Source organism: Saccoglossus kowalevskii, chromosome 11 (genome assembly GCF_978046115.1).
Source record: "Saccoglossus kowalevskii chromosome 11, keSacKowa6.1, whole genome shotgun sequence".
Lineage (NCBI taxonomy): Eukaryota > Metazoa > Hemichordata > Enteropneusta > Harrimaniidae > Saccoglossus > Saccoglossus kowalevskii.
Window position 1 is genome coordinate 34,406,027 of NC_140651.1, and position 17,012 is coordinate 34,423,038.

The 17,012-nt window shown below is 36.7% G+C and overlaps 1 protein-coding gene across 1 annotated transcript in view; it reads right to left on the bottom strand.

The window, feature by feature from the left end:
• LOC102804440 (dynein axonemal heavy chain 5-like) overlaps nucleotides 1-17,012 on the bottom strand; it is a 170,322-nt gene that overhangs the window by 61,829 nt on the left and 91,481 nt on the right. Inside the window, exons 44-49 of the mRNA XM_085505137.1 lie at nucleotides 12,117-12,231; nucleotides 11,714-11,812; nucleotides 9,625-9,875; nucleotides 7,381-7,626; nucleotides 6,072-6,224; nucleotides 2,388-2,501 (exon numbers count right to left, since the gene is read on the bottom strand). Coding sequence (XP_085361263.1) covers nucleotides 2,388-2,501; nucleotides 6,072-6,224; nucleotides 7,381-7,626; nucleotides 9,625-9,875; nucleotides 11,714-11,812; nucleotides 12,117-12,231 — 978 coding nt within the window. The remainder of the gene's footprint in view (nucleotides 1-2,387; nucleotides 2,502-6,071; nucleotides 6,225-7,380; nucleotides 7,627-9,624; nucleotides 9,876-11,713; nucleotides 11,813-12,116; nucleotides 12,232-17,012) is intronic.

The window sequence follows — 17,012 nt, forward strand, 5'->3', positions numbered from 1 at the left end:
CTAATCAAGACCTAGCATTAGTTCAGAGCATCTATGTACCAAGTTTCATCAAAATCCAATGAGTGGTTGTTTAGATATCAGTGGAACAGTCATGGAACCACTAAAAAATAGCTAATTATCATGCAAATTAGGTAATTAATATGCACATATTTTTACCAAAAATTAATCAAATCTGCGCATATGTTCAGAGCATCTATGTACCAAGTTTCATCAAAATCCAATGAGTGGTTCTTTAGATATCAGTGGAACAGTCATAGAACAGCTAAAAATTAGCTAATTATCATGCAAATTAGGTAATTAACGAGCATGGATTTTTACCAAAACCTAATCAAATCTGCGCATTGGCCCAGAGCATCTATGCACCAAGTTTCATCAAAAACCGATGTATGGTTCTTGAGATAGCAGTGGAACAGTCGGACACACATACACACATACACACACACATACACACATACACACATACAGACACACTAACTGCAAAGACTCCCACATTTTGTGCTTCGCACATGGGAGTCAAAAAATAAAGGAATGGGATAGCTATAATTGGATAAAATCGGCAGATGAAAACACCAAAATCAACGATTTTTTTTCAGTGGCTGTGTGACCTTGTGTCTGAAAGATTCATATGCAAATGACTAATCTGTGAAACAAACAGGGGCGGAGATAAACCACTCAAATGTTTGGAAACACCATTGTGTGTCAGATAGCTACTGATAACACATCCTAACATTGCTTTGTCTTGAGTTTATCTTTGGAACTTAGAGGCACACAGATTAAACCTGTGTTGTTGATTTTGGAAAACACTACTGAGGCTGCCTTGCTTCCATTCAGAAAATCAACATTTTAACCAACTTACATGACATTCTATGTTATGTTGACTTTATCAGATGAAAGTTTATAGTGCATTTCATCAATTAATAAATAAATGTGAAAATCGTAATTTTCAACACAAATAATAGTCTCGCTACCTTAACTAGTGGAAAACTGTTGTTGCATATGTTTATGAAATTGTTTATTCTATTCTGTTTATTTATTATATTACATTCTATAAACAGCAATTTTCGTTCTTTCTTATAGCGCAGCGCTCACAGTCTAAAATAACATGGATTTCATTTTCCACTTTTTTATCATTACATTTTGTACATATTCTATCTTTTTCTTCCACTTTTGGCTTCCTTCTTCGTCCTAATTCAATTTCTAGATTATGATTACTTATTCTGAATTTTATTAATATTCTTCTCATGCTGAAGTCCTTTATTTCCTCTAGGTATTTTTCAGTTTTAAATATTGTTTTGAATAAACTGTATGTTCGTAATTTATTTCCCTCGTTTTTATTGTTACTTCAACTAACTATTTGATTTTTCCAGGTCTGTTTATATTCATTTGATAGTTTATTTTCGATATTTTTTGAGAACTGATTGATGTTTTTTATCTCGTATTCACCTTTAGTTTTATTAAATTGGTTCTCCCCCAAGATATGTTCAATCTTCTTTTTCTAGTTTGTATTGTTTTTAATGTTTTCTTTTAATGCACCATGTAGTATATGATTCACTGGCAGTGTGTTTAGTCTATACCAGTATTTGATTTGAGCTTTTTCTGCTTTGATCCTTATTGGGAGTCTACCAATTTCACCCTGAATACCCCTGATTGGGGCTACTTTACTTACACCTAATATAAAATGATAAAAGTAATTACAAATTTGTTCTAAGCTGTTATTGTCCTTTATTTCATGGGCCCAGATTTCTGATCCATACATTAATATTGGAGATATTAACTGATCAAATATTTTTAGACTCAGTGATACTGAAATATTTTTCTGACTTAGGGATTGTTTGTCGTATAATGCTTTCATTGCTTTGTTTCTTTCACAATATAGATTTAATTTATTCATGCAGTTTTGAAGACCTTCCATAATAATGTGAGTGGCTATATACATAATGTTATGCTCAGTACAGTATCTGGAAAACTGGAATGACATACATTACAATATTATAGTTTTAAAACCTGTGCTTCCCCCTGACTTCATGAAAAACTTGTAAAGAAGTCTTGGCTGAAACAAGTCAAGCAATCCAGACATATTTGTTTGAATTTGCCAGAAACATTGGGTAGGAATTGATTGATTAAAAAATATAGTAAAAATTGACCTAGTAGTGGATATGTTGTAGAAACTTGCCTCGACTTAGGTACCATGTAGAACTTGGCATAGTAGGTTACCTATTGGCAATGGGTATTTGGTTCAATTGACCAGAAGGCAATTGGAAGTGATTGATTAAAAATCAGTAAAATTGGACAAACAGACATAACAGAATATAAGCAGTCTTCTCTGCAACATGGTGAACTTCAGATGACAGTAACATGCATACAAACTGATAGAAAAGAAATCTTACTTTGACAGTCTTCTGTGATATTGATGTAACTGGTCTCTGGTAAGCTCTAGGTTCAGTTGGAAATGTAACAAAATACTCAGACAACTCATCACCCTCCTGGGCTTGGGGAAAATACTGGAAAAAAAAAATCAGTATATGACTCATCTCAAATGTAATCAAAGAAAGCTTAGAAAGAACTCCCGTGTGTTGAGGGAATAGGGATCATGATATTCAAGAATATTTGAAAATGATAAACAAATTATGAATAATCTATTAAATATTAAATCAAAAATATTTGAAAATAAGCCTAGTTAAAAATATGCATAAAAAGTCTACACAAAATTGAAACATTAAAAAGAAAACTGAAATAATTCATAAAACATTGGGGAAAATGAAATGCAACGAAAATAGTAAACAAATAAATGCCCAAAATAAATTTATAGGGCATTTAAAAATATTTTAGAAATTTAGTTAACACGGAATACGTAAAGTAGCAAGAACAACTATGTAAATTTCTGACAAACAATCACAATCTAAATATCTAAAATTCAAACCACTATCTTAATATCAATATGTGTGTCAATAAATATATTATTTATTTATTTTTAGTTACGTATATTATAAGGAAGGCATCACAATCTTTAGAGCCCCTTTGATTGGTTCGTATATCCCGAAAATCGACATGGTAAAATTACAAAGATCCTACAGCTCAGTACCATAACAAATATTAATAATTTACGGCAGACGTAATTCTCGGTACATAAAATTAAAAGTAATCCCCAACGCGTCTCATTTGTTACTGTGTATAAATTGACACTATCTGGGGCACGTCTGTTAGGAGTTCAAGGGACCCTTACGTTCAAAAGTCTCCCCTGTATAGTTTATATATCTTAATTACTTACTAATTTATGACTCTTACATTCATATTTTAGCAGGAAGTTGTTTAACTTTATATTATTAACAGATACTGTTGGCGTTTCCTTATTTTTGCGAGACTCTATTTATTATTAATAACTCTTTTTCGTCGGGAACCCCGTTCTACTTCTTCAAACGTGCGAAAAAACCCGTCCATAATTTACTACTAGCCTGAGGAGTACAAAATGTATGAAAATGGCATCATGGGAAAACTTTAAATTTGTCTACCGGAAATCAATGGCCATTCTGTTGCTGTTGAACCGTCCCGCGAATCTTCCACATAGATTGCTATTTTACATCACTGCGACTAAAAGGTGGGTAGTTATTGCATTCAATTTGTTAACAAACATGTACAAATACTAAATAATGGGAGGTGGGTGTTTCATGATTGTAATCGCTTCGTGGACAGTTATTTAAAAAAAAATAATAAAAAAATACATAAAAAATGCTAAATTTTAATTAAAATGTAAAATAAAACAATGAATTGCAGCAACCAATCATGACTAACATTCCTATCAAGTTACATAAAAATTGTTTTAATGCTTCTTGACATATAACTGAAGGCATTTGAAGTGCTTGCAATTAAACACCATGGAGGCCATTCATGGAGGGGAATAAATAACGAACGAACATATTTAACATCCGGGTACTTTTCAAAGCTATGACGTTTTAGTATCTGATCGCATTCGTATATGCCATTGTACATAGCCGTTCATGCTGTCAAGCATTGTGTACTACTAGTATAAACTCAACTTTTATATGCACAATGTGCTTTTTAAAACTTGGGTTAGAGTCTTATGCGTTTGAACCACAGTATTCTGAGAGTGAAAGCCCAATTGCATTAAAGTACCATACTTCCCTGATCGTAAGCCCCTCCCGAGTATGAAGCCCATCCCTATATTTTCACCTGGTATTTATCGAGTTGAGAGCATTCACGATTATAAGCCCAGAGTGTTTTTACTGGGCGTCGACGATATTCTTTAAAATATGCGTGTAAAAGGTGTGTTTCATTTCATAATAATCGTGATTGGCATGGTAGTTTGGTTCATGCTTTTAGTTTTATGAGAAAACTCGCATTCATTTCAGAGTGCATGGTGAACGTACACAACGTGGTTCAAATCCTTTCTATTCTGTCATTTACAAAGGATGAACCCTGATGTTGCAATTCTGGAGTAATCCATATTTCTTTGAGTAGTAGCTTTCGAAAAGACAAAAATATGACGGTAAGTTGTGTACCTGGTTATTGGGCATGGTTTACTTTGAGACTATCAGGAAAGGTCTAGGGTTTGAACAATGAGACATGTTGGGGACCGAGAAAGGTGTTTAAATTCTTCCTCCACACTCAGTTTGCCCACGGTTACTATTAACCGTTGTTTATATTTCGGAAATTGCGAATTGCCAGTTTTTAGGGGAAAAAATCATTGTTTTTTCGTTGCAATCAGTGCTACAGATCGTATTTTAACATTGCGGTAATTCACGTCCGCATTGCGTTAAAAAATCATCGTCAATAATCGGAAAATTTCATCATTACGACACATCATTTTGATTGGTTAATGAAAGACATGACTTGTTATGTCAAAGGAAGTTGTTCCAGGTCAAATCGTGCTGAAAAACCTCATGGTGGAAAATTGCTTTGCGTCTAGAGTTTGCATACGATTGAAAACATACCAAAACGAAGATAATGATAAATGCCTTCGTCCACTGTTTCACCGTAAATTCAGACGGTATGTAAATTGTATTGTAATAAAATGTGTGTGTTTTTTATGAACATGTTTGTTTCTTCATTGTAAGTGTCGTTCAAATCAATGACGCATATTTTTTTTTTAAAAGAAGTATTATTTTCCCGAGCCCGGCGTGGTGAACGAATAATTTTTTGGATAATTTTTCGTTGTTTGCAAGATGGTTATAGTGTTTAACCCCAAAACAAAATCATCTTTTCTGAGTTGGTCCTCAAGTATAAGCTCATATCTTACTTTTCCCTTACGTGTTCATGCCTCCTGGCTTATGATCAGGGAAGTACGGTATACTGTGAAGATTCAATGCCCCTTGTTCGGATGATAGTTTTATTTCAAATTACACGGAAGTCTGTGAACAATCTGCTTGTTGTTCTTGTGACAATTGTCCCATGATTTGCCAGTGCAGTCCCGTGAATACATAGACACAAATGTTTCCACCACCACCCTACGAACTCAAGATTGCATACTCCAGCATCCATACTTTGAATAATTTGCACGCCGCACAGTGCAGTACTGGAAACAGCATTTATTAGACAGTTAGACAAAAAACAAAACAAAATGCCTGTCTCGATCAATCGCACATCCAAAATGTTTGTATGTTGATACGCTTGTAAATAACATTAAAGTAAAAGTCGAAACAACCTAGACTAGAAGTCAATTCACCAGTCCAGCCAACTATGGCTCCCTAAGTTGCTTATATTTAATCAGATACTATTTCGTCATCATGCTTTGTTACCTTACCTGTTTATACCTCATGAGGGCGTTTTTTATGGCAAGATGGCGCAAACGGAAGTCCTTCGCAGGTTTATGGTTTCTCATATTCTCTGAAGATAATAATTTTTTTTAATTTTTTTTTCAAATTTATAATCAATATACATAACTTGATAAATACAAACACCAAAATAGGCTCTATTTAGTTCCCTTTAATATTCGTTTAATTCAGCTAAATAAAGAGTACACCACACACCTCAAGCAACTTTATATATTTGGAGGTACAATTTCAAGAAAAGCAGAAGTGCTTACACAGGAATTGTTTTATTAAAGATAACTTTACCTCTGTTATAATATCCTGCATATTTTGTTCAAACCAAGTAATATCTGCATTACGGCATAACTGATCTAGCATAATACGTTTTAATTCATGTCGCCATAGTGATATCACCATGATCTCTTTTTCCCTGGCTTCTTCTGATAGACGTGTTAAACACTGTAATAAAGACAAGGAAGGGTTACATAACAACAGACACATAGTTGTATGCAGTCTAAGCATCTTGCCATCATAAATGTGTACTGTACTACAAGCATGCAAATAATACGTTAACCTTTTCACTACTAGACTTTCTGTAGAAGTTTTCAGCAGAAGATGCGTTAAGATCTACACATAAAATAAAATGTACTAAAAATTCATTTTAAAAACAATCTCCTCTCTGTATAGTACCAATAAACAAGCAGCCTGTCGGCTGAGATAGCTCCGCTGTTAGCAATGCACATTTCAATTAAAAAACAGAAGATATCATTAGAAACTGAACAATATGTATAGTATGAAAGCAACAGGACTTGCTGTTTTCAACAATAATCATCAAAATTAGATAATTGAGGATATCACCACGAAATTAACAAATCTGAAAGAGGTCCACATGTAGTACCTATATATGTAATATAAAAGCAATCAGACTTGCGGTTTTTAACAAGAAGTCAAAAATATAACTTTTTACCAAAAATGACAAAAATATTCACCAAAATTAAAGAATTAAAGATATCATTACAAAATGAACAAATCGGAGAGAGGTCCACATGTAGTACCTAGAGATGTAATATCAAAGCAATTGGACTTGCAGTTTTTAACAAGAAGACGAAAATATAACTTTTTACCAAAAATGACAAAAATATTCACCAAAATTAGAGAATTAAAGATATCATTACAAAATGAACAAATCTGAGAGAGGTCCACATGTAGTACCTATATATGTAATATCAAAGCAATTGGACTTGCGGTTTTTAACAAGAAGTCAAAAATATCACTTTTTACCAAAAATTACAAAAATATTCACCAAAATTAGAGAATTGCTGATATCATCATGAAATGAACAAATCTCAGAGAGGTCTACCCAAGGTACACCAAGTATCAAAGCATTCAGGCTTGTAGTTTTCAAGAAGAAGTCGAAAAAGTAAAACATTGACATGAACGACGACGATGGACAATCACTCATACGATAAGCTCCACTCGACAAAGTCGACAGCGGAGCTGAATATGATAACAGAAATGCATTACAATATTTCCCAATTCATTTATCATAATCTGCAGCCAGGATTTCACATAAACAATGACAATACACCAATTTGAAAATAAAATATCTCATTACCTGGAATGCTACAGTCAAGTCTTTCAATGTAAATAAATAGTGGTATCTTCCAGACATTGGTGTAGGTCTTAAGACATCTTGTACTGATGTCAATAATTTACATGATGCTTTCACAATAGATTCATGTAATTCTTGCATCAATCCTGGAGAATCATTCTTGGTCATGTTGGTTTCCAGTATAGCTGTGACAATAGATTCCAGAGCATTGTCTCTAGGTTCTGGCAGGTTGAACACAGCAAAATGCCTCTGAAAATGCATGTCAATTGCAAATCAGTTAATCTATAGCATGTGTGTTTATCCTGATTTAACCTTAAACTAATTTCAATTTTGCGGCTTGTAACAAGGGGTTCATATGCAAGACATTTTCCATGCAAAAACGATGAATCTGTCAAATTTGATTCTGATTGGTTTAATCTTACCCCAAAGGATTGTTTGGCTGAAAAAGTTTGGTATTTTCTTCCTGATTTTCAGGAAACTGGAAAACCTGTTTCACAATTTGTCTCTTATTTAGTTTCAAGTCGCATTCAAGATGGTCATTCCCATACAGTAAATATCAGTAAATTATTCACATTTATTTTATTATTACTTGTACATGTATGCCAGCTGACTATGGGTACATGTAATATTCTCATCAAAAATAGTAATAAATTTCTCAGAATCTTTGGATGAAAATGTGTCAGTAATGTCAAACTCTGATAAAATATGCAAACTAAAGTCTATCAGTAGTGGATACCTCAAACAGCAAGTCATGTGTGTAGATGCTGTAGTATTGTTTGAGGGGGCATGGAACAACACATCAATGTAGGATTGTTTGAGGGGCATGGAACAACACATCAATGTAGGATTGTTTGAGGGGGCATGGAACAACACATCAATGTAGGATTGTTTGAGGGGGCATGGAACAACACATCAATGTAGGATTGTTTGAGGGGGCATGGAACAACACATCAATGTAGGATTGTTTGAGGGGGCATGGAACAACACATCAATGTAGGATTGTTTGAAGGGGGCATGGAACAACACATCAATGTAGGATTGTTTGAGGGGGCATGGAACAACACATCAATGTAGGATTGTTTGAGGGGCATGGAACAACACATCAAAGTAGGATTGTTTGAGGGGGCATGGAACAACACATCAATGTAGGATTGTTTGAGGGGCATGGAACAACACATCAACGTAGGATTGTTTGAGGGGGCATGGAACAACACATCAATGTAGGATTGTTTGAGGGGGCATGGAACAACACATCAATGTAGGATTGTTTGAGGGGGCATGGAACAACACATCAATGTAGGATTGTTTGAGGGGGCATGGAACAACACATAAATGTAGGATTGTTTGAGGGGGCATGGAACAACACATCAATGTAGGATTGTTTGAGGGGGCATGGAACAACACATCAATGTAGGATTGTTTGAGGGGGCATGGAACAACACATCAATGTAGGATTGTTTGAGGGGCATGGAACAACACATCAATGTAGGATTGTTTGAGGGGGCATGGAACAACACATCAATGTAGGATTGTTTGAGGGGGCATGGAACAACACATCAATGTAGGATTGTTTGAGGGGGCATGGAACAACACATCAATGTAGGATTGTTTGAGGGGGCATGGAACAACACATCAATGTAGGATTGTTTGAGGGGCATGGAACAAGACATCAATGTAGGATTGTTTGAGGGGGCATGGAACAACACATCAATGTAGGATTGTTTGAAGGGGGCATGGAACAACACATCAATGTAGGATTGTTTGAGGGGCATGGAACAACACATCAAAGTAGGATTGTTTGAGGGGGCATGGAACAACACATCAATGTAGGATTGTTTGAGGGGGCATGGAACAACACATCAATGTAGGATTGTTTGAGGGGGCATGGAACAACACATCAATGTAGGATTGTTTGAGGGGCATGGAACAACACATCAAATGTAGGATTGTTTGAGGGGGCATGGAACAACACATCAATGTAGGATTGTTTGAGGGGGCATGGAACAACACATCAATGTAGGATTGTTTGAGGGGCATGGAACAACACATCAATGTAGGATTGTTTGAGGGGCATGGAACAACACATCAATGTAGGATTGTTTGAGGGGGCATGGAACAACACATCAATGTAGGATTGTTTGAGGGGGCATGGAACAACACATCAATGTAGGATTGTGCCTCAGGTTTCAACAATTCAAGTGAAATTATCTTTCTATCTGCTACAGATTACTCCAAGGCAGTACTTACAATCAGTCTATCAGGTAGGTGTAAGGTAGTAGTACTTGGGTACTCATGCATAGTCATAGCAGACAAGATAACTAGTCCTTGTATGGTTCGCCATTCAAATGGTTTCTTTAAAGTAACCAAGACCCTATCATCCACCATCTGACGTAGTAACTCTAAACTCCTCTGTGTATTATTCTCATCAGGAACAGGTAAGTTGATATCATCAATGAACAACTGTAGACGCTTACTGTCTCTAGCACCATAAACAAAACCTGTAGATAGTAAAACAATTCATTAATATTTCTAGTTAAATATTCCAGAAAAGTCATTAATTCTCCCATTCACTGCATACTGTAACTAAGAGTTCTCACAATTTTATGGCATTTATGAAGATGAAATTTCACAAAAATGTTCACTGCTAAAACATTTTCAAAATGTTCACAGACTCCTGGAATTCGTGAAGTAGTTACAGTTACAGTTGTTCTCATTTTCAAATAGTTGAATAAAGTTACAGCCCAATTCTATCAGCTTCTAATATCAACCAAAATAATAAAAAAACAAGCCATGCATGCACAGTCCCTGTTAGTTATCAAATTTAAGATATATAGTTTTGTTTATAGTAATATAGCTGGAATATAACCATGTCAGGAATATGATTTTTTGACATTAAAATGATTGACATTTGTATCTGATCGTCAAACAAGTACTTGTCCATATTGAGAGATATTGCTCTGGAACAGCATTCAAAATCAGCCATTTTGAATACATGTATATATATAACATTTGAATATAATCAGTCAAAGCATTTAAGAGATATGGCTTTAGAAGCCCAATCATTAAAACAAAATGGCCGCCAGTCAGCCATTTTGAATCTAATCTGAAAAATAAAATGACGTGCATCAGGAACCCATAATGTCTAATGTATGTACCAAGTTTGAACAAAATCCATCCATAAATGCCAGAAATGCTTGATATTTGATGATTTTTTAGCACAATAATGACCACAATTCGGCCATTTTGAATAGGATCGTCAAACCAATATATCTGTTCATCTATGACATGATTTATAATGAATAATTAAAATTTGAACATAATCAGTGAAAGCAAGTCAGAGATATGGCACGAGAGCCACATTCATTAAAACAAAATTGAATCTTATCTGAAAAACAAAAGTATTCGCATCAAGGTCCCATAATGTCTAATGTATATACCAAGTTTGAACAAAATCTATCTGTAAACAGCCGAGAAATGCTTGATTTTTGATGATTTTTTAGCACAATAATGACCACAATTTGGCCATTTTGAATAGGATCGTCAAACCAATATATCTGTTCATCTATGACATGATGTATAATGAATAATTAAAATTTGAATATAATCAGTCAAAACAAGTTGGAGATATGGGTCTAGAAGCCCATTCATTAAAGCAAAATGGCCACCAGACAGTCATTTTAAATTCGATCTGAAAAATAAATGATGTGCATCAGGAACCTGTAATGTCTAATATATGTACCAAGTTTGAACGAAATCCATCCATAAATGCTTGATATTTGATGATTTTTCAGCACAAAAATGGACACCATTCGGCCATTTTGAATAGGATCGTCAAACCAATATATCTGTTTATCTATGACATGATGTATAATGAATATTTAAAATTTGAACATAATCAGTGAAAGCAAGTCAGAGATATGGCACGAGAGCCACATTCATTAAAACAAAATTGAATCTTATCAGAAAAACAAAAGTATTCGCATCAAGGTCCCATAATGTCTAATGTATATACCAAGTTTGAACAAAATCTATCTGTAAACAGCCGAGAAATGCTTGATTTTTAGGATTTTTTAGCACAAAATGGCCACCATTCAGCCATCTTGAATCAGATCGTGAAACAAATTGACATGCATATGTATAATATCATGTATGATGTATGTGTGAAGTTTGATTGTGCATGTACGCACGCACGCACGCATGCATGCATGCACAGACACACGGAGGTCAAAATATAAGTCCTCGTTTTCGGATTGTGTCCGAACTGCGTTCGAACGAGGACTAACAACAACAACATCACTGAGAATTTAAATCTTATTCTCACTAGCACTAATCATACCTTGTCTGTGAAAAATATTTGCCTCTACAAACTGTTGGATGGGAAGTGCTTTGGAGGCACCAGAGAAGACAAGTCTCTTAGTCACATTATTGGATGTATCTGAAATGAAATAGATGGACTTATTAAATCAAAATACTGTAGTCATAGACAGGAACTAATAAGATGAAAATGTTGGAATTCACAAAGACATAATGTAAGTATAAATAAATGTAAACAATGTATAGTAAATATTATTTTGGGATTGAAGAAATGTTTTAACATATTATTAAACTGGGATCACAATAAGATATGTGTGCATGCTATGTAATCAAACTGATACTACATCTAATATGAATATGACATAAACACAAATGGAGAAACTTAATATTTTGTTGTAGGAAACCATTGAAGAACTAATGCTTACCTTGATTATCCAAGAAATCATTGATAAGAGACGTTTTACCAGCCCCCGGTGGTCCAACAAGCAGAACATTCATTCCAGAAAGATTTGCGAATTCCATCAACATACGAGTACGAACCTAGTATGATAAATAAAATAAAAGATATAATATCAATAATACCTAATTTTACAGTTATATGAAAATGCTGCATCCCAACTGTATCAGACCCTACCTGGTTAATTCAGTTAACTATTTATTAAATTTTAATAGTAATTTTAATATTCAAACAATTTTAAAACATACTTTGTTGTTTTGCAAATTACATTCATGTTTTTTTCTTCTTTATTTTACGAAACATAAATGATAATGAAATTGTGTTTTTGGAGTATGGAGGTTGAGTGGTATAGGATATGGTTTTCAATGTCACAGTGAGTGTAGGCCTGGAGGAGAATGGTTGCCAATGACAGACTGAGTGTGGGCCTGGAGGAGAATGGTTGCCAATGTCAGAGTGAGTGTGGGCCTGGAGGAGAATGGTTGTCAATGTCAGAGTGAGTGTGGGAGTGGAGGAGAATGGTTGTCAATGTCAGAGTGAGTGTGGGAGTGGAGGGTATAATTGTCAATGTCAGAGTGAGTGTGGGAGTGGAGGGTATAATTGTCAATGTCAGAGTGAGTGTGGGACTGGAGGATATAATTGTCAATGTCAGAGTGAGTGTGGGAGTGGAGGGTATAATTGTCAATGTCAGAGTGAGTGTGGGAGTGGAGGGTATAATTGTCAATGTCAGAGTGAGTGTGGGAGTGGAGGGTATAATTGTCAATGTCAGAGTGAGTGTGGGAGTGGAGGGTATAATTGTCAATGTCAGAGTGAGTGTGGGAGTGGAGGAGAATGGTTGTCAATGTCAGAGTGAGTGTGGGCCTGGAGGAGAATGGTTGTCAATGTCAGAGTGAGTGTGGGAGTGGAGGAGGATGGTTGTCAATGTCACAGTGAGTGTGGGAGTGGAGGGTGTATAATTGTCAATGTCAGAGTGAGAGTGGGCCTGGAGGAGAATGGTTGTCAATGTCAGAGTGAGTGTGGGAGTGGAGGGTATAATTGTCAATGTCAGAGTGAGTGTGGGAGAGGAGGGTATAATTGTCAATGTCACAGTGAGTGTGGGAGTGGAGGGTATAATTGTCAATGTCACAGTGAGTGTGGGAGTGGAGGGTATAATTGTCAATGTCAGAGTGAGTGTGGGAGTGGAGGGTATAATTGTCAATGTCACAGTGAGTGTGGGAGTGGAGGGTATAATTGTCAATGTCAGAGTGAGTGTGGGAGTGGAGGAGAATGGCTGTCAATGTCAGAGTGAGTGTGGGAGTGGAGGGTATAATTGTCAATGTCAGAGTGAGTGTGGGAGTGGAGGGTATAATTGTCAATGTCAGAGTGAGTGTGGGAGTGGAGGAGAATGGTTGTCAATGTCACAGTGAGTGTGGGCCTGGAGGAGAATGGTTGTCAATGTCAGAGTGAGTGTGGGAGTGGAGGGTATAATTGTCAATGTCAGAGTGAGTGTGGGAGTGGAGGAGAATGGTTGTCAATGTCACAGTGAGTGTGGGCCTGGAGGAGAATGGTCGCCAATGTCAGAGTGAGTGTGGGGGTGGAGGATATAATTGTCAATGTCACAGTGAGTTAATTGGGAAGACAGTGATAGACACAGCAGACAGGTGATATGTCAACTCAGTCACACACACTGATACCAGATTACCAGGTGATATGATGCAATGAATTGGGAAGATAGTGAGAGACACAGCAGGCAGGTGATATGTCAACTCAGTCACATACAGATACCAGATTATCGGGTGATATGATACAATAAATTGGGAAGACAGTGATAGACACAGCAGACAGGTGATATGTCAACTCAGTCACATACAGATACCAGATTACCAGGTGATATGATGCAATAAATTGGGAAGATAGTGATAGACACAGCAGACAGGTTATAGACACAGCAGACAGGTGATATGTCAACTCAATCACACACACTGATACCAGATTAACAGGTGATATGATGCAATGAATTGGGAAGACAGTGATAGACACAGCAGACAGGTGATATGTCAACTCAATCACACACACTGATACCAGACTAACAGGTGATATGATGCAATGAATTGGGAAGATAGTGACAGACACAGCAGACAGGTGATATGTCAACTCAATTACACACACTGATACCAGATTAACAGGTGATATGATACAATGAATTGGGAAGATAGTGATAGACACAGCAGACAGGTGATATGTCAACTCAGTCACACACACCGATACCAGATTACCAGGTGATATGATGCAATGAATTGGGAAGATAGTGATAGACACAGCAGACAGGTGATATGTCAACTCAATCACCCACACTGATACCAGATTAACAGGTGATATGATGCAATGAATTGGGAAGATGTTGGTAGACACAGCAGACAGGTGATATGTCAACTCAGTCAAATACAGATACCAGATTACCAGGTGATATGATGCAAAAAATTGGGAAGATAGTGATAGACACAGCAAACAGGTGATATGTCAACTCAATCACACACACACCGATTGGGTGATCTGATGCAATAAATTGGGAAGACAGTGGTAGACACAGCAGACAGGTGATATGTCAACTCAATCACACACACTGATACCAGATTACCAGGTGATATGATGCAATGAATTGGGAAGATAGTGATAGACACAGCAGACAGGTGATATGTCAACTCAGTCACACACACTGATACCAGATTAACAGGTAATATGATGCAATGAATTGGGAAGATAGTGATAGACACAGCAGACAGGCGATATGTCAACTCAATCACACACACTGATACCAGATTACCAGGTGATATGATGCAATAAATTGGGAAGATAGTGATAGACACAGCAGACAGGTGATATGTCAACTCAGTAACATACAGATACCAGATTACCAGGTGATATGATGCAATAAATTGGGAAGATAGTGATAGACACAGCAGACAGGTGATATGTCAACTCAGTCACACACACTGATACCAGATTACCAGGTGATATGATGCAATGAATTGGGAAGATAGTGATAGACACAGCAGACAGGTGATATGTCAACTCAGTAACATACAGATACCAGATTACCAGGTGATATGATGCAATAAATTGGGAAGATAGTGATAGACACAGCAGACAGGTGATATGTCAACTCAGTCACACACACTGATACCAGATTACCAGGTGATATGATGCAATGAATTGGGAAGATGTTGGTAGACACAGCAGACAGGTGATATGTCAACTCAGTCAAATACAGATACCAGATTACCAGGTGATATGATGCAAAAAATTGGGAAGATAGTGATAGACACAGCAAACAGGTGATATGTCAACTCAATCACACACACCGATTGGGTGATCTGATGCAATAAATTGGGAAGACAGTGGTAGACACAGCAGACAGGTGATATGTCAACTCAATCACACACACTGATACCAGATTACCAGGTGATGTGATGCAATGAATTGGGAAGATAGTGATAGACACAGCAGACAGGTGATATGTCAACTCAATCACACACACTGATACCAGATTAACAGGTGATATGATGCAATGAATTGGGAAGATAGTGATAGACACAGCAGACAGGTGATATGTCAACTCAGTCACACACACTGATACCAGATTACCAGGTGATATGATGCAATGAATTGGGAAGATAGTGAGAGACACAGCAGGCAGGTGATATGTCAACTCAGTCACATACAGATACCAGATTATCGGGTGATATGATACAATAAATTGGGAAGACAGTGATAGACACAGCAGACAGGTGATATGTCAACTCAGTCACACACACCGATTGGGTGATATGATGCAATAAATTGGGAAGACAGTGATAGACAGAGCAGACAGGTGATATGTCAACTCAGTCACACACACCAATACCAGATTACCAGGTGATATGATGCAATGAATTGGGAAGATAGTGATAGACACAGCAGACAGGTGATATGTCAACTCAGTCACATACATATACCAGATTACCAGGTGATATGATGCAATAAATTGGGAAGATAGTGATAGACACAGCAGACAGGTGATATGTCAACTCAATCACACACACTGATACCAGATTAACAGGTGATATGATGCAATGAATTGGGAAGATAGTGATAGACACAGCAGACAGGTGATATGTCAACTCAATCACACACACTGATACCAGATTAACAGGTGATATGATGCAATGAATTGGGAAGACGGGGACAGACACAGCAGACAGGTGCTATGTCAACTCAGTCACACACACCGATACCAGATTACCAGGTGATATGATGCAATGAAATGGAAAGATAGTGATAGACACAGCAGACAGGTGATATGTCAACTCAGTCACACACAGCGATTGGGTGATATGATGCAATGAATTGGGAAGACAGTGATAGACAGAGCAGACAGGTGATATGTCAACTCAGTCACACACACCAATACCAGATTACCAGGTGATATGATGCAATGAATTGGGAAGATAGTGATAGACACAGCAGACAGGTGATATGTCAACTCAGTCACACACACAGATACCAGATTACCAGGTGATATGATGCAATAAATTGGGAAGATAGTGATAGACACAGCAGACAGGTGATATGTCAACTCAATCACACACACTGATACCAGATTAACAGGTGATATGATGCAATTATTTGGGAAGATAGTGATAGACACAGCAGACAGGTGATATGTCAACTCAATCACACACACTGATACCAGATTACCAGGTGATATGATGCAATAAATTGGGAAGATAGTGATAGACACAGCAGACAGGTGATATGTCAACTCAGTAACATACAGATACCAGATTACCAGGTGATATGATGCAATAAATTGGGAAGATAGTGATAGACACAGCAGACAGGTGATATG